General features: G+C 57.6%; 3 protein-coding genes across 3 annotated transcripts in view; 2 read left to right on the forward strand and 1 right to left on the reverse strand.

Annotated features, from left to right (window-relative positions):
• Positions 1-17386, forward strand: part of LOC143692460 (uncharacterized) — a 157779-nt gene that overhangs the window by 100868 nt on the left and 39525 nt on the right. The gene's annotated exons all lie outside the window — the stretch shown is intronic.
• LOC143692395 (serine/threonine-protein kinase pim-1-like) lies at positions 1440-4890 on the reverse strand. The gene is made up of 6 exons (XM_077172628.1): positions 4875-4890; positions 3332-3990; positions 3151-3201; positions 2581-2947; positions 1789-1965; positions 1440-1546 (listed from the first exon to the last, which is right to left on the reverse strand). Exons 1-6 carry the CDS (start codon positions 4888-4890, stop codon positions 1440-1442), a joined length of 1377 nt encoding a protein of 458 aa, XP_077028743.1.
• LOC143692529 (olfactory receptor 14C36-like) lies at positions 12436-13392 on the forward strand. The gene has a single exon (XM_077172773.1). The coding sequence runs from the start codon at positions 12460-12462 to the stop codon at positions 13390-13392; it is 933 nt and encodes a 310-aa protein (XP_077028888.1). The 5' UTR covers positions 12436-12459.

Consider the following 17386-nt stretch of genomic DNA (forward strand, 5'->3'; position numbering starts at 1 on the left):
TCCAACATTGGTATTTTAAATTGTGGTTGAAGCAAGAGGAAATTGTTTTGTGCCCTTCCAGCTCCAAGCAGGACTGGGAATGGAAACTCTGTCAAAGTCCAAATCCTTTAGAAGATGCCCTTCCTTCTCAGCCTGGAAATGAGCTGCACATTCCCTTTGAAACTGTCAGGGATTTCTTAAAGACACAAAGTGCCACTTAGGGCTTTTTGCTCTGGTTTGGCAGTGCAGAAGGGCAATTCTCCATCCACCAGCTCCAGACTGCACTGCCTCAGGAGCACGGCCCACTCGCCAGCTTTGGCCCACTCGTGGCACTGCTAGAGGAGGAAGAAAGTGCAACTGCACCATTCCAGCCAATCAAGAAGGAAGAATGGGACAGACAAAACAGCCTGTGCAGATCCAGGCATTCAGCTGGGACTGTGGAGAGTTTGGGTCTTTGCCAATTGGATGTGTGTCCCCAGCTGCAATCTCTGGGCCTGCAGCAGAGTCTCACTCAGCTGCCAAAGCAGAAAGCTCAGGCACTGTGCTCGCAACGGGCTCGTCTGATGCAGAGCTGTCAGAGCAATGTGAGGGCAGAGCCAGCCCAGCTGGGCCCAGGGCTGAGCCCAGCAGAGCCCTGGCAGAGCCCAGAGCAGCCTCAGCAGCCGCAGAGCCCGGCTGCAAGGAGAGAAAGCAGAAACCGCCCGTCAGCTGAGGGCTCCTGTGCCCTTGTGCCAAGGCCTGTGGTGCCCAGGCCGTGCTGGCTGTGCCCAGAGCTGTGCCCAGAGCTGCCCATCCCTGCTGCCTTTGGCAGCAGAGCAGGAGGGCAGGACATGTGTCCAGCCTGCAGCCAGCCATGGCACATCCAGCCCTCAGCAGCTGCCCAGAGCCAAAAAGCAGCTGGGCAGCGACTGAAGAATTCATTGCATCTGCCCCAGCAAAGGGGGAACCTTTGGTGCCCGGCCAGGCCGTGCCAGGACCAGATCTGGGAGCATCCCCCTGCCTGTGGACTCACCTGCAAATTGGGCCTGGAGCCTGGCTTTGAAGAAGGTGCCAGAATCCAAGTCCATCATCTTCAGCTGACCAGGCCAAGGAAGAGATTGTCACCCTTGAGGTTGTCCTTGGTGTCTCCAGCAACAGCCCCACCTGGTACAGCTTCTCCAGGGGCTCCTTCTCCTTCCCTGGGCCAGACCAGGCTGTCAGGGCTCTGCCCAGGGCCCCAGCCATCCATGAACCAGACAAACCAAACCAGGGGGGATGGTGGCCACCAGTGCTTGCCACACCAGGTCTCCAGCTCAGCTCCAGCCCAAGAGCTGCGTGTTCCCTTCTGCTGACCCCTGCTCAGAGCTACAGGCAGCACAAAACCAGCCTGGTTTGCTTTGCCACTGAGTGCCAAGAGATGTGTGGAGCTGGTACCTGCCAGGCCCCTGGATCCAACTGTGCATGTGGATCTCTCCCATCTTCTAGGGCAGAGGAACACCCTGCACCCAAGGATGACAGAAAAGCTCTTCTAAGGATGGCCTGTCTGAGGGTTGCATGGACAAACACCTCTTAATGATATCCTGGCACTCTGGGGAGCGAAACCAGAAATCACCAGTCAGCTGGAGAAGTTGCCCCCCTGTTCCCGTGCCCAGGCCATGCTGGGTGTGCCCAGAGCTGTGCCTAAACTTCCCCATGGATGCTCTGTTTGGAGGAGAGCAGGAGAGCAGGACCTGTGCCACCTCCTCAGCAGCTGCCAGAGTGGGATGCCCACGAGCCCGATGCTGTCTCCCAGCACTGGGATTCCCCCCGTGCCCAGAGATGAGGATCCACCTTGAGAGAGCCATCGTGGGAACAAGATCCGCCCCCGGATGATCTCCTGGCCCCTCCTGAACGGGTGCTTGCCCATGACCAGGTGGCACAGCAGGAGGCCCAGGGACCAGATCGTCGCTGCCTCGCCGTGGTAGCGTTGGTGCTGGATCCACTCTGGTGGGCTGTAGGACAGGGTTCCTGTGGAACACAGACACAGCTCAGCAGGGGGATGCTGCTGCTCCCAGAGCCCGGCCCCAGCATCCCTGGCCATGTGGGGGCTGCCCCAGAGGCACACGGGGTGAGCGCTGCCCTCTCGCCAGCACCTGGGACTTGTGTACAAACTCGGGGCTGGAAAAGAAGCCACTGGTGCTGGAAGAGGGCAGCAGAAACCCTGGGAAGGCCCAACCATGACACACAAAGGAGAAACCCACCCAGTGGTGGAGAAAACCCACTCTCCTCCCCACCTGCATGGCCCCCAAAAATGTTAATAAGCCAAGGCAAACAAGGGGAGCAGAGCAGTCCAAGCCCTTCCTCGCCTGCACACCAAACCATCCAGGGCACGGGGTCAGACCCCCCTCTCTGCTACCCCCATGGGGGTTTGTGTCGGGCTGGCTGCCCCAGCTCCAGCCCCAGCCCAGGCCACAGTGGGTGCTGAAGGCTGTCGGCAGGGCTGGCAGCTGGCCCCCCTCACACCCCACCCAAATCAACTCGGCTCCAGCATCAATCCCATCCTGGCTGCAATAGGGGGAAGCCCCGGTGCTGCACCCAGGCTGGGCCATGAGATGCCCAGGAGCATCCCCTGCGAGGGCTCACCTGCAAACTGGGTGTAGGCTGTGTCTTGGAGGAAGGCGCCACAGCCAAAGTCGATGAGTTTCAGCTGCCCGCTGGCCAGGTCGAGCAGGATGTTCTCGGGCTTGATGTCCCTGTGCAGGACCCCGCAGGCGGTGCAGTGCCGCACGGCCTCCAGCACCTGGCGGAACAGCGCCCGCGCCTCCTCCTCCGGCAGGAACCCCCGCTCCGCCAGGAAAGCCGAGAGCTCCTGGCACCGCTCCGGACGCTCCAGCACCAGCAGGAAGCTGTCGGGGAGCTCGAGCCACTCCAGGAGCTGAATGACAGCGGCACAGCCACGGGACACCTTGGCCAGCAGCACGATCTCCAGCGGCGCGCTGCTGCCGTCGGGCTGCGGGAGGAGCGCGGTGCCGTCAGTGGGGCTGAGGCCGTGCCGGGGCTCTGGGAGCCCTCAGCCAGCCCGGGATGCTCTGCACGCCCCGCTCAGCCCACGCCCGCTCTCCCCGCAGGCTCCCGGCGGCTCCCACCCTGCCGGGCCCCGGCTCCTCGCCGCCCGGCCCGGCCCGGCTGCTGCCGCTGGCCCCGCTCACTCACCAGCTCGCCCCAGTGCCGGATGCGATCCCGCGGCACGCGTTTGATGGCCACCTGCGAGCGAGGGAGAGCAGCGGGTGAGCTCGGCGCCCTGCCCGCCGCGCTCCGACCTTCTCCTCCTTGTCCGCCTTCTCCTCCTCCTCCTCCTCCTCCCCCTCCGCCCGCCGCCGGCCCCGCCGCTCACCGGGGCGCCGTCCGAGAGCCGCGTGGCCGCGAAGACGCTGCCGAAGCCGCCGCGCCCCAGCAGCGAAACCAGGCGGTACCGCTCCTGCAGGGCCTCCTGCGCCTTCCCTGCGGGCGAGACGCGGCTGTCAGCGCTCGGCCCGGGGCCAGCAACGGCCCCCGAGCGCCCCCCGAGCGGCCCGGGCCGGGCATCCCCACCCGCCCCGGGCCCCGGCGGCTCAGGGCCGGCGGCCGCGCTGCCGAGCGGCGGAGCTCGGGCCGGGGAAGCCCCAGCGGAGGCGGCGGGAGCGGCCGCGCCGCCTGTGTCCTCCGCGGGCCCCGGGAGGAGCCGGGGCCGGGGACGGGGACGGGGTCGGGGCCGGGGCCGAGGCCGGGATCGGGACGGGACTTCACGTCGGGTCCGGGGCCGGGCTCGGGCCAGGCGGAGCCGAAGGGCGGCGATGCCGCCCCCGCACCAGGCACTGACGCCCGCCCAGCAGCGCCACCGCCAGTACGGCCAGAGCCGGGCGGAGGCGAGAGCGCGGCGGGACGGCCGGGGCCGGGCACGGGGCAGCCCCGCCCGGGGCCGGGGACGGGCCGGGGGCATGGCCCGGCCCGGCAGGGGAGAGGGAGGCGGGGAGAGGAGAGGGACGCCGGGCAAGGGACCCCGAGAGAAGGGTGCTGGACCGCAGGAAAGGGAGAGAAAGAAAAACAAAAACAGAAAGAAAAAGAGAAGGAATGTTGAAGCGTCTCTGCTTTTGCTGCCGCTGCTGCTGCCGCCGCTGCCGCCGCTGCAACTGAAGCACCGGGGCCGTTCGTCCCCGTGTCCGTTCCCCGCTCGCCCCACGAGCCCCACGTTCGAGCCCCGCGCGCCCCGGGCACAGCCCCTGAGTCTGTCCAAACACGGGAACTTTGCAGCGGTGAGCCCAGGTGCAGAGCCCTGACTCCTGCACACTGGCACAGCAATCCCCTCGCTTGCTGCTCTGCATTGGCCTGCCTGAGGGTCAAACACTGTCGGGCCACCTTCCCTTGCGGTAGGATTTCTACCTGACCCAAGCACTGCACTTACATCTCCAGTGTTGCCTTCCAGTAAAACCAGGGGAAGGAAAATGTGTGTGGCTCATGGTATTTTCAAGTGTCTAAAAATCACTAAGTCACCGATCTTAGAGGTGCGGTGCATCTGGAATTCCTGGGATGGAGAAGTAGTGCAACATGGAAAAGGGGAGCATAGAAATAAATAGAGGAAAACATCTTGGATTGTTTCTTTCATTTTCATTTCACTTCTGGAAAGCTGTTTCAGTTTTCCAGGAATCTTCTCCTGTCTCTCTTCCCAAGAATGTCTCATGGAGAACAAGGTCAAGCTTCTGTCCCAAGATTTGCCAGCAGGAAATTATGCCACTGGTGAAATTTTCATGATGACTGTTTGTGCTGGCTTAGGGCAAATTTTGGGAGGAAACCTCCAAAAGGGGTCTGTTTTGCAGAGATAGCCAAAAACTCCACAACTTTGTGTAAGTTGTAAACCCGGCATATTTATTATTACAGCGCGGGATGCATGCAGAGATTACTCTCCTTAAAAGGCATGCGTACCTCTGGGAACTTCAGGTCCCTTTTTATCCTCCTCTCAAATACATATCCATACAATTTCACAATAGGTTCATACATATACATTTTTACAAATTTTGCGTGACATTTGCCACTAGTTCTTCTTTATCAGAAAGAATTCTTAGGTCAGGTTGACCTGCTTTCACAGCAGTCTCTCTGTCTCTCTTTATCACCCTCTGTCCCGTCCCCCCCTTATCTCTGTCCTTCACTGAATCAGTTTCCCTGAGCCTAGGCTTTGCAGTCAGGCTACATAGCTATGTTTTCTAACCACAGACTCAAAGATGTACATTTCACCTAAATCAAAATAGATTTCTACTCTGGAGAATTTCTACTCTGTCTCAGAAGCACTCCTCCCTCTGCCCCTCACACGCTGGCCCTGCCTGGCGTTCCTCATCCCTTTCCCCTTTGGCGTTTCTCCTGCCCTTCCCCTCTGCTAGAAGGCGGACAAAGCTGCCTTGGACAGCAAAGTGGATTGCAGCCAGTGTGAAGAGAACATGGAGGAGCTGGATGAGAGGATGCAGGAGTTGCAGAGCCAGATTTCAGGCCAGGAGCAGCACTGGAACAGTACCCAGCAGCAGTTCAGCGATGCAATTGAAGACAAGGTGAGGGGTACCTCGTCCCCACCATGAGGAACTGGCACCTTTGGGACTTGACAGCCTGAGGCAGCATCCCTCTGAGGATCCCCCTCCAGGCTTTTCCCTGGAGAGCTCCATGTCACATCCTGGAGCAGCTGGCTGAGGCTGTGCCCCTGTTCATAGCTGGATCGCCTGGAGCTGAAGACTTTCCGTAAACACCGGGAGGACTCCTGGAACAGGAACATGGAGGAACTCGAGGATAGGCTGTTGCGTGAAAACCCTGCTGGGATTAAGAAGTGAGTGCAATGGAGATTCTGATGGCTTTGGGGACAGCGATGGCAACTGCTCCTGCCAAGCAGGGCTGTCACACACCATGCCCCTGAGCTGGGTCGTGCCCTGCCCTCCTGGCCGTGCACACGGGGGAGCTTTGGTGCCAGAGAGGGGCTGAAAGCGCTGCAGGGGCTGCTTGGGATGGTGGCATGGGTGCCTGTGCCCTTCACCTGGCATCAGCCAGCACCTTGGGGATGGGGAGAAAGAGGCTCAAGAGCCCACGGTTCACCCTGCAATGGCCGTGCCCCTGTGCAGTGAGCTGCCCAGCAGCTGGCTGCTGCAGGGAGCTGCTGCCTGTGTGCTGCAGGGCTGTGGCCCCAGGAGCTCAGCCAGCCCTCTTCCCTCCCCCTCCTTAGGCAGCTGCCAGTCCCTTTCTCGTGCCTGTCCTGTGACCGCATGCTCAGCGTGCAGGTTCCTGGCCAGTGAGTAGCACCAGTGCCTCGGGGGCAGCGGGGCTGGCATGGGGGGAGATGGGTGCCAGCAGTGACCCGCTGTGCTGGCACAGGGGGACAGTGTCTGCTTGGGAGGGGCTGATGTGGGGAGCCCCCTCTGCAGCTCTGCCCATCAGCAGGGGCTGTGGGGGCTCATCCCAAGGGCTACAGGCAGCGGGATGCCATGGGCTACAATCCCATGGCTTTGGGGGGGCTGCCTCCAACAGGAACAGGTTCTTTGTCCCCTGTCACACCCCTGTGACTCCTGCCCTCCCCAGGTACCCCGAGACACTCCCGTATTTGCAGCCCATGCCCCCCAGCAAGGAGCCACCGCCCAGCCAAAGGTGAGGGCCCTGAGGACACATCCCCAGCGCCTGGGGTGCAGAGCAGCCCTGACACAGCAAGGAGGGCTCTGCACCTGGGCTGGGGCAGAGCAGCCTGGGGGGACGGGGCAGGGCAGGGGAGCAGAGGGCAGCTGTGGAGGGCCAGTGCTTGCCCCAGGGCTGGGGGCTTTTGCATTCCTTGCCTTGCACTGCCCTGTCTGGCCCATCTCTCTGTCCCAAGGCTGCTGAAAGCACATCTGATGAGCTGTGTCTGTTTGCAGTCTGAGCTCAGGCTTGGAGGGCTGTTGGGGAAGATGAAACAGGAAAGCCTTATAAATATGATTGCCTGGCAAAAGATTTTGAGAATATGGAAACTATAAGTGAGATTGAAATGAAAGCAAGCTTCGAGATCCCTTAGTTACTGAACAACGGGAAAACAATGGTGTGGCCGGCTGAAGGTGAAACAAGACCCTCTGCTTGCAGGAAGGTCCAAGGGTCCGAGCAGACCCTGCCAGCTTGGCAGAAGGGGTCCAAAGAGGAGTTTTTAGGGTTTAAAATGTAGCACAGTATGGTAATGTAGTGATTCTTATAGGCTGTATGGAAATGCTATAGGATTTGTATGTTGTACTAGATTGGTTAAGTGAGAATCAGAATATTCAACACAGAAGATGATTTATTGTATTGTAACGGGAACTTGGCTCTTACTTTTCTATGCTCTTAGCTCTTAGCTCTTACTCTTACTTCTTGTCTTTTAGCTCTTGCCTTTTATCCTCATACCCCTTTTACTCTCTTATGCTTTTACTCTCTTACCCTCTCATCCTCTCTACCCCTCTCTTCTCTCAGGCCTGCTCTGAGCTGTGGCTGGCAGCTCCAAGCAGGGCCCTGCACCCACGCCCTTTGCAATAAACCGTCCACAACCTGGCTTCAGAGATCTCTCGTCTCCGTTCATCCCGACCGTGCTACCCCCGTCAATCCTACAGACGGGGATTGGGTGCCTCCTGTGAAAGGAGTTCCCAAAACCAATCCCTGCAGCTGGGACAGCCCAGCTCCTGCCAGCTGGTGTCCTGTGCACAGGGACCTGCCTGGTGCCATGGCCAGCACACGTGGCCATGGGGACAGAGCCAGCAGATGCAGCCTGGTGGGATGGGCTTGGGGCTCCTGCAGCAGGTGGACAGGAGCTGGCAGAGACATGCCCCTGCAGGCAGCACTGCCAGTGCCCTCCCTGGCACAGCAGGGTGATGCCCTGCATGCCACAGGGCTGGGCACTGAGTGTCCTCTGCCCCATCCCACAGGAGGCTGCTGGTCCGTGCCAGTGTCCCCGAGTGCTGCAGAGCTCTGGGGACCATCAGAGCAGCAGCTCCACGATGCCGAACATCAAGGCTTCCCCACATACAAGTGCAAGGCTGCAGTGTCTCCTGGTACACAACAAGGTAGGTGTGATGTAGGTGGGGACACAGAATGGTGACTGAGGCTTGATGGCATTGCTGACTATCCAGGGGGAATCTGTGCCTTCAGTCTCCAGGGAGACCTGAGTTGGATTATTGGGGTGTGCTGGATTGGGCCCTGCATTGCAGCCAGCTGCCGTCTCCTCCTCAGCCCAGTGTGACCCTGCTGCACGGTTATGGACACATCTCGAGGGGCCGTAATGACCAGCATCGTACGGCGATCAGGACACAGGATGCGTCAGGTATGGCCCTGTCAGGGCAAGGGGGTCAATGACGACAGGGGCTGATTATCTGCAGGGTGCCAGCTGGGGGATGAGCAGGGCTCTGCGTACAGAGCTGGGTAATGTGGCATGGGTATTTTGTGTCTGGGGTAAGAAGGAAGGGGCAGAATGGAGCAGGAGGACTGGCACATGGGGGCAACTGAGCTTGGAGCTGGAGTAACGTGGGAGAATGGCCATGCCCAGTGTGGGACAAGAGCTTGAGTCCTGGTGCGCTGGGGCCAGCACCTGTGGCGGCTCACCCTTGCCCTTCACGCCCAGGCCCTGCCGCCTCAGGAGAGCACGGCCAGGCACAGCTCCTCAACAGGTCTCATGGGCCCCAGGGCTCGAGCAGCCTCTGCAGCCCCGCCAGACATCAACAGCCCCCGGCCAGCTGGAAAGGACTCAGCACCCAATGCTCGACCTGGGACATCTTGTCCAAAGCGAGAAATGCCTGTGACAATTGTCATAAGAAACTTGACTTTTTACTTGTATATAGTAATTAAGTTAATTGTATATTGTTATTAGGTTAATAAAAACTGTTAAAATTCTAGGCAGAGCCTTGTCTCACAGCCTGTCTCTCCCCGGGCTCCCTGGTGCTCCTTCAGCCCCTTCCCCCCTGCTGTGGCTCTGCCCCCGGGCTGAGCAGATGGAGCCCCGGGCCGGGCCCTGAGGCCGCTGCTGCTGCCGCGGCGCCTGCGGGGCAGCCCTGAGGCGCCGGGCCGGCTGTGGGAGCGGGAGCAGCGCTGCAGAGCCCGCGGCCCTCACGGGCTGCCAAGGCACGGGCAGGTGGCCGTGGGGCCCGGCTGGCACTGCCGGCGCTGCTGCTCTCGGCTGCCGCCTGCAATCCTTCCAGGCGGCCCTTAGGCCGGCTCAGGAGCCGCTCGGAGCCCTGCCCGAGGGCTGGCCCCGACCCCCGGCCCCCAAGGGCACTTGTCCCTTCATGTCTGCACTGCCACATTCGCGGCTCATTCGTCAGCCTCCTCCTGCCCTTCCTTCCTGCGGGGCAGCGTTAGGGGCTGGCCCAGCGGCTTTCCTCCCGCACGGCTGCAGCCCCTTGCCCACAGCTCCCTGGCGGGAGCCAGAGCTGCTTTGCAGCCGGGCACCCCCGCCGTGTCCCGCAGCCCGGGCCGGCTCCTGCCCGCTGCCGGCGAGGCCCGGCGGCTGGGCCCGGCCATCCCGGGCCAGAGCAGCTCCCTGCCCGGGGGAACACAGGGGGACACGGGGGATGTGAAATACAAAGCCGTGTGTCGTGTCAGGTACACACAGGCAACGTGTGTATTTGTGATTGCGATATGTGTGGAGACCGACAATGGGACAGTTGTGAATTCGATAATAACTGAGGAAAGTAAAGCATGGAAGAAGTCTTTTGAACCCATCTTTTGTTTGCAATTAACCTTGGCTGATTTAGGAGCATTGGCATTAAAGCATTAAGGATGTTGCTTTTTGCTTGTAGTTAATTCTTAAGAGTTCTGCAATAATAACCTTTTGAAGTATAATTTTAGAACATTGCTTGTATCCTTGAAACTATAGCTTTGGAATATATATAATGGAAACATGCTTATCTCATGCTTTAATAAAGCAGAGAAAAACAGCTTGAGAAAGGAAGATGAACACCACCTCAAGGATTTATAGTTTCAACCAAGGGAAGCTTCACATCACTGTTGTTAGATTTATAGTCTCTGCAATTAAAAGGAGGACCCACATCTGGAGAGCTGGACCTTACCAGATGGGATTCGTCTTTCTTCTTTTGCTAACCAGACCACCACCATCTGGGGATACTCCTTTTGGGATACATCCTGAGAAAAACTAAATCACAATAGTGTGTAGAATTGTGACGTAAAAATTGGGAATAGAAACTGCTGATGAGTAAGAATTGGAATAGAAACTGCTGAGAAAGCTGATGAGTACCCCTATAAATACCTGTAAGCCTCAACTATAGGTGTGCAGTTGGAGGGAAAACTTCCCCCACTATACCCAGTGCTGTATTGCTCATACTTTACCATATTAATTAATAAATTGATTGCTGCTTAAATATTGGGCTAGTCAAGTTTCTTATTTATACAATCCATAACTGTAAAAGGAAAACTTCCTGCTGAACTGAAAAAGACTCGATGGAAATCAAGGCAGAGCCATGGTTTGTCAGGACTTGCTGTATCCTAATGAGCCCTGTGGTGCATTTGGAGCTGAGCCCTTGAACCTCAGGGCCTGAGAGGAGATTGCACAAACCTTTCCAGGAGTCAAAGTCAGAAGAAAACCCCAAAGTGTCTCAAAGCATGAATGGGTCCCACTGAGGACCATCCCAACACAGGCTGCTCATGGACTCCTTGGAGGAGACAATTGGAGGCCAGGATGGCACAACAACTTCTCAGACACTCAGTGTGGAAAGGAGAATCCAAAACACCTTAAAAAACCTTGAGTATCTCAAAGAATTAATGAGCCACACTGAGTGCCAGTGCAAAGCTCTCAAGGGACTCGTTAAAGCAGATAATTGGAGGCCATGATTGCACAAAGCTCTCAGAGACTCCAAGGCAAAAGCCAAAGCCAAAGTCCTTTGAAAAACCTGCAGTCCCAGCAGGGAGCATTCAGGAGCCCCCAGGGCCATGGCTGAGCAAGGCTCCCCAGGGACTCCTTGCAGCAGATCCTTGAGGCCACTGGGATGTGGGCTAGGGGGGGATGCTGAGGGCAGCACAAGGGGCTGACAGTGCCCAGCCTGGCTGGGGCTGTGCCAGGAGGCCCCAGGGCCTCAGGACAAGGTGTCTCCTCCCAGCCCTTGCTGGCACAGACCCTGCTGTGCTCCAGGGCACCAAGACTTGGCTTCTCTTTGTCCCCACCTGTCATCACTGCCTGCAGTTCTCTGCTCTGCCTGGGGCCTGGGGACACTTGCTCAGTCGTGTCCCTCTCTGGGACCCATTAAAAGTCCAAGAAAGTTTGGAGTTGGATTCTGCCTTGGAGTTCTGGAGAGGTTTCTTCAGCTCCCTCTCAGGGACTGATGCTCAGGGCCTGAGCACAAAGCCCCAGAGGCTGATTAAAGTCCTTGTGCTGTGTCTGTGCTGCTGAGCTGGGCTGGGCTCCTGGCCCAGAGGCAGCTCCCGGTCACCAAGAAGAGCTTCAAAAGCACATTTCTCTGGATGAGCAGCTCTTGTGCCAGCCCAGCAGGGCTGGGGCACTGCCTGCAGCCAGCCCGGGCACAGCCCAGAGGCACAGAGAGCTTCAATCAGTCAGGGCTGGGAAGGGGCTGAGAAGTGCCTGGGGCACAATCACTGCCAGCCCTTGGTACAGGAACCTCTGGCTGCAGGACAATGCAGCTGCAGCTCCTGGAGCCATCTCCTGCAGCTGGAACATGCCAATGCCTGCAGAGCCTGTGAGTGCATTCTCTGCTTGTCTCTTGTGCAGAGCAGCCAGGGGTGCCCAGGGCTGTCCTGCAGAGCAGGGTCCTGCAGCCCAGGGCGCTGTGCTGGGGCAGGGACTCTGCTGCCTGCCAGGGACAGCTCTCAGCCAGCCCTGGCAGCTGCTCCCAGCCCTGGGGCACAAGATCTGGGTGGGAGGAGACAGCTGGTGAGGCTTGGAAGTGTTCCCCTTGTGTGGGGAGGATGCTGCATTGTTCAGGACTGCTCCAAGCATGACATTTAACTGCAGAACATTTCCAAGTAGATTATACAGGGAGCACAGCAATGCAGGGGTTGCATAAAAGGGAAAATCCTCCTGTTTTAATCTACTGCTCTGGGTTTCCTGGATGGGAAACTCCACATAGATATTGATCTGTCAGTTCTGGTGGAAAAAAACCAAATTTCTCTCCGATCTGAATAAAGCAGGCATAGACAGAAATCAGCACAGGGCCCCTCAGAGGCAGCATCGGTGTTGCTTTTCCAGCCTCCTCAGGGTTGCTCTGATGTTGCCATCAGAGCCTGCAGAGCCAGAGCAGCCCTGGGCAGTGCCTGAGCTGGGAGGGCTCTGCAGGGCAGAGCTGAGCCCCCAGGGCTGGGCTGGGCTCTGGCAGCACTGGCAGGGCCCAGCCCTGGGCACAGGGAAGCAGCTGCTGGCAGGGACAGCTCCAGGCAGCAGAGCCCTGGGCAGGCAGTGGGGGGAAAGTGCCCCCAGGCTGTGCTGGGATATTTCAAGTCCTCTCCAAACCCAACTATTCCATGATTTCTTTTCTTACAGATCCCCATGCCAAGGTGCAGCAAATGTCCAACAGCAGCTCCATCAGGCACTTCCTGCTGCTGGCATTGGCAGACACGCGGCAGCTGCAGCTCCTGCACTTCTGCCTCTTGCTGGGCATCTCCCTGGCTGCCCTCCTGGGCAACGGCCTCATCATCAGCGCCGTAGCCTGCGGCCACCACCTGCACACGCCCATGTTCTTCTTCCTGCTCAACCTGGCCCTCACTGACCTGGGCTCCATCTGCACCACTGTCCCCAAAGCCATGCACAATTCCCTCTGGGACACCAGCAACATCTCCTACACTGGATGTGCCGCACAACTCTTTCTGATTTACTTCTTCCTTGGATCAGAGTTTTATCTCCTGACCATCATGTGCTACGACCGCTACGTGTCCATCTGCAAACCCCTGCACTACGGGACCCTCCTGGGCAGCAGAGCTTGTGCCCACATGGCAGCAGCTGCCTGGGCCAGTGCCTTTCTCTATTCACTGCTGCACACAGCCAATACATTTTCCCTGCCCCTGTGCCATGGCAATGCCCTGGGCCAGTTCTTCTGTGAAATCCCCCCAATCCTCAAGCTCTCCTGCTCCAAATCCTACCTCAGGGAACTTGGGCTCATTGCTGTAAGTTCCTGTGTGGTATTGGGTTGTTTCATGTTCATTGTTTTCTCCTATGTGCAGATCTTCAGGGCTGTGCTGAGGATCCCCTCTGAGCAGGGACGGCACAGAGCCTTTTCCACCTGCCTCCCTCACCTGGCCGTGGTCTCTCTGTTCCTCAGCACTGGTATCTTTTCTCACCTGAAGCCCCCTTCCCTGTCTTCCCCATCCCTGGATCTGGCCCTGTCAGTTCTGTACTCGGTGGTGCCTCCAGCCCTGAACCCCCTCATCTACAGCCTGAGGAACCAGGAGCTCAAGGTTGCAGTGTGCACACTGATGACTGGATGCTTTCAGGAACATTGAACTGCTGGCCAATTTCTGCAAAGCACTTGTAATAAAAATAGTCTTGACACTTCTTGTTAGTTTAATTTGAGTGGTTCTTTTTCTTTGTTTTACTTTTTCAATATTGTCCACAAATAAATGTCATTGTTTGTGCCATTTCTCATTTTATTTCTCTCCATCTTCCCTGTAGCCACAGACTGTGTCAATGAGGGGCTGCACTCTCGGTGGCTTTAAATGAACTAAAGGATCTCCCAGCAGAGTTTTCTGTAGAGATGCCCTTTTGTTGCCTTCTCTGGAGCTGCAGCAGCAATGTCTGTGTGCAGAGCTGGGGCAGATCAGGGCTGGCCCAGCAGCTGTGCCCAGCAGCAGCAGCAGCAGCAGCAGCACTTGGTGTTGCCAGTGCTGCTGCCGTGGCCCTGCCCCGCTGCCCTGGTGGCCCTGGTGTTGCTGCAGGGCCTGAGTGCTCTCGGGGCCGGGCACAGCCCTGGGGGTGGCAGCGCCGGGGCTGCAGCAGGGACAGGCCATGGGCACTGCTGGGGCAGCGCTGACGCCTCAGGCCAGGCCCTGGGGGCTCCAGGCTCCTTGCCCAGGCTCTCTCCAGAACACGGCCAGGCCAATGCTCAGCACAGAAACCCCCGTCAGCAGCCCCAGGCTGGCCGTGGGCAGGCTGGGGGCAAACAGCATGGCTGGGGCTCTGCAAGGGCCCTGGGGCAGACGGGAAGGAGCAGCAGAGCAGGGGCTGATCCATGCCCAGGGCGCTGCACAGCCCAGGGCAGCGTCCCAGAGCGTCCTCATGCAGCTACCAACAACATCCCCCCTCTGCAGCCCTGGCCTCTCCCCCAGCTCACACAGGTGCCCCATCCTTGCAGGCACAGACACGGCAGCACTGCCTCAGCAGCCCCTGTTTGCATTGCACACAGCAGGGCCAGCACCCCCATGCTGTTGCTGTGGGGACATGAACCTGAGGGAGCACAAATGCCATCAGCCCCTGGGGCCAGCAAGGCCTGCGGGACACCAGGGAAACCACTCAGCTTTGTCCTGGCCTCTGCACTCAGCCAGAAAGTTTGTTCCCATCAGCTGGGAGTTTCCTGTGCCACTGCAGACGCTGTTGCTCAGAGCCAGGGCTGCCTGGCAGCCACCCCCAAACTGCCCTGAGTATTTCCTTACCTTCACCTTTGCTTTCTTTCCTCTTTCCTAATCCAGATTTCTTCATGTTGCCCAGCCCTGTTGCCTCCCCTGCAAACAGCCCATCCCTGTTTGCCCTTTCCTCTCTGGCCCCACTCCCCATTGCAGTTCCTGACTTGGCACCATGGGAACGTCCCTTGGGCAGCAGGATCATCCTACAAGTGCTGCAGGAATTGTCTGCAGGCTCCTGCAGTGCCTGCTGCTGCTCCCTTGCCACAGGCACCCCAGGCCAGGGGGGCACATCTGGGCTGCTGTGTCTGGCTCTGGGGCTCCCTGTTCTGGGCAGTGAGGAGGAGCTGCAGAGGCTCTGCAGGACTGACAGGATGGGCTTTGGGGCTGGCAGGAGAAGCTGAGGGACCTGGGCTGCTGGAGCTGCTGAAGAGGAGGCCCAGGGCTCATCCTGCAACTGCTCCATGGGTAGTTTCAGGGAATCCCAGAATTAGGAAGTTTGGAAAAGGCCTTGGAGATCATCTAGTCCAGCCTGTGCCCTGACATGGCCTGGTTTCTCCTGAGCCTCCTCTTCTCCAGGACAAACAACCCCAGCTCCCTCAGCCACTCCTCACAGGACTTGTGCTCCACACCCTTCCCCAGCCTTGTTGCCCTTCTCTGGACATGCTCCAGCCCCTCCATGGCCTTCCTAATTTATGGGGCCCAGAACTGGACACAGCACTCGAGGTGCTGCCCAACCAGTGCTGAGCACAGGACAAAAATCACTCCCCTGCTCCTTCTGGCCATACAATTCCTGATCCAGGCCAGGAGCCATTGGCCTTCTTGGCCACCTGGGCACACTGCTGCCTCATGTCCAGCCTGCTGTCCATCAGTCCCTGCAGGTCCCTTTCTGCCTGGCTGCTCTCCAGCCACTCTTTCCCCAGCCTGTAGTGCTGCAGTGGTTGTTGTGGCCAAAGTGCAGGACCCGGCACTGGGACTTATTAAACCTCACCTTGCTGGATTTGGGCCCTGTGCAGAGCCCTCCTACCCTCCAGCAGATCCACACTCACACCCAGCTTGGTGTCATCTGCAAATTTGCTGATGCTGGAATCAATCCCCTCACCCAGACCATCAATGCAGGTATTGAAATCCACGCTGGCTGGCTCTGATCCCTGGGCCATCCTGTGGGTGCCCTGGGATGGCACTCAAGGTGATCTGTTCCATAACCTTGCCAGGCACCCAGGTCAGGCTGACAGGCCTGGAGTTCCCCAGCTCCTCCTTCCTGCCCTTCCTGGGGATGGGCTCACACTGGCACCTCCAGTGCTCTGGGCCCTCCCTGCTGAGCCAGGACTGATGGTAAATGATGGAGAGCAGCTTGGGGAGCTCATCCACAGCTCCCTCATCCCCCTAGGATGGATCCCATCTGATCCCATACACCTGTGAGCATCTGAGTGGCTCAGCAGGTCCCCAGCTGCTTCCTCCTGGATTCCAGGGGGCTGTTCTGTTCCCTGTGCCCATCTACCAGCTCAGGAGAACACTTGTCCTGAGGACAGCCTGTCCTAATATTGAAAATTGACAAACAAGATATTAAGTAGCTTTGTCTTTTACTTATCTTCAGTTGCTCTATTTTTAACTGCATCCAATAAAGAGTAGAGGTTCTCCTTCTCCCTCCTTTTGCTATAATTGTTTTTATAAAAACATTTTTTATTCTTTTTACAAGCCGCCAGTTTAAATTCTAATTGAGCTTTCATTTCTTCACATCACTTTCTTCATAACCTAATGACATCCTTAAACACTTTCTGCATTGCTGGTCCTTTTTTCCCCTGAGTTCCCACAAAAGCTCCATCGGCAGCCAGGACAGTCCTTTTCCTCTCTAGATCATGTTTTGGCACACTGGGACAGGTTGCTCCTTCCCCCTTAAGACTACTTTCTTGAAATTTGTCCATCCTTCCTGGATCCCTTTGCTTTAAAGGGCTCTTTCCTTTCAAAAAATCAGTACCAGATTTGGTACTCCCCAAAGTCTGGGGAGGGCCAAAGTCTGCCCTTCCTAATGCCAGTGTAGAAGTTTTGTTGCTGCCCCTCCTTCTTTCATAGAACATTGAAAACTTGATTATTTCATGGTCACTGGGCCCCAGGCAGCCTCCGTGTGAACAGCAGCAGACAGAGCTTTCCTTGGGAGTGTCACCAAAAATTCGGCAAAACAGAAAACTCCTTAACCCCAGTGTAGCATTAAGAAGCAGCATTCTTTATTCAGCTGGATGCACGGGGGAGAGCTCCTCCCAAAGCTGTGCATGCTGAGTACAGGAAAGTTTCTGTTTATTTTCTGTATTTTGCTCACATATTCATTGATTGTCTTGGACTAAACACACATATGATAATCATTTCCCCAAAATCATTAGCATATTTCCCCTCCCCTTTACCCATGTGTTCTTCTGTCCTGGGGGGCTCTCTGGTGGTCCCTCGTGGTCGTGGACCCCAATGTTCCAGTGGGCCTGGCTGAGCTGGCAGGACCCTGAGGCTGCTGAACTTCCAGTTCCCCTTCTCACACAATGGGCCTTGTGTGGTTTCCATAGGCCTGGGGTTATGGAGAACAAGCTCCAGGTGTCAGCTCACCTGGTGTAGGCAATTGATCATCTGGTAACATGAGGTCAGAGAGTAGGTTGTGACATCACAGAGTGGGTAATGTGAGGTCATTGATCAGCTGTGACATCAAAGACTGCCTCTGTGACATCACAGAGCCAGCTGTGACATCATAGAGCAGACTATGACATCACAGATTTGGCTGTGACATCAGAGACCAGCTGTGTGACATTAGAGAAGGGGCTGTGCCATCCCAGAGGGGCTGTGTGACATCCCAGAGGGGCTGTGTGACATCCCAGCAGGGCTGTGTCAGGTCACTGGG

This window comes from Agelaius phoeniceus (genome assembly GCF_051311805.1).
Source record: "Agelaius phoeniceus isolate bAgePho1 chromosome W unlocalized genomic scaffold, bAgePho1.hap1 SUPER_W_unloc_1, whole genome shotgun sequence".
NCBI lineage: Eukaryota > Metazoa > Chordata > Aves > Passeriformes > Icteridae > Agelaius > Agelaius phoeniceus.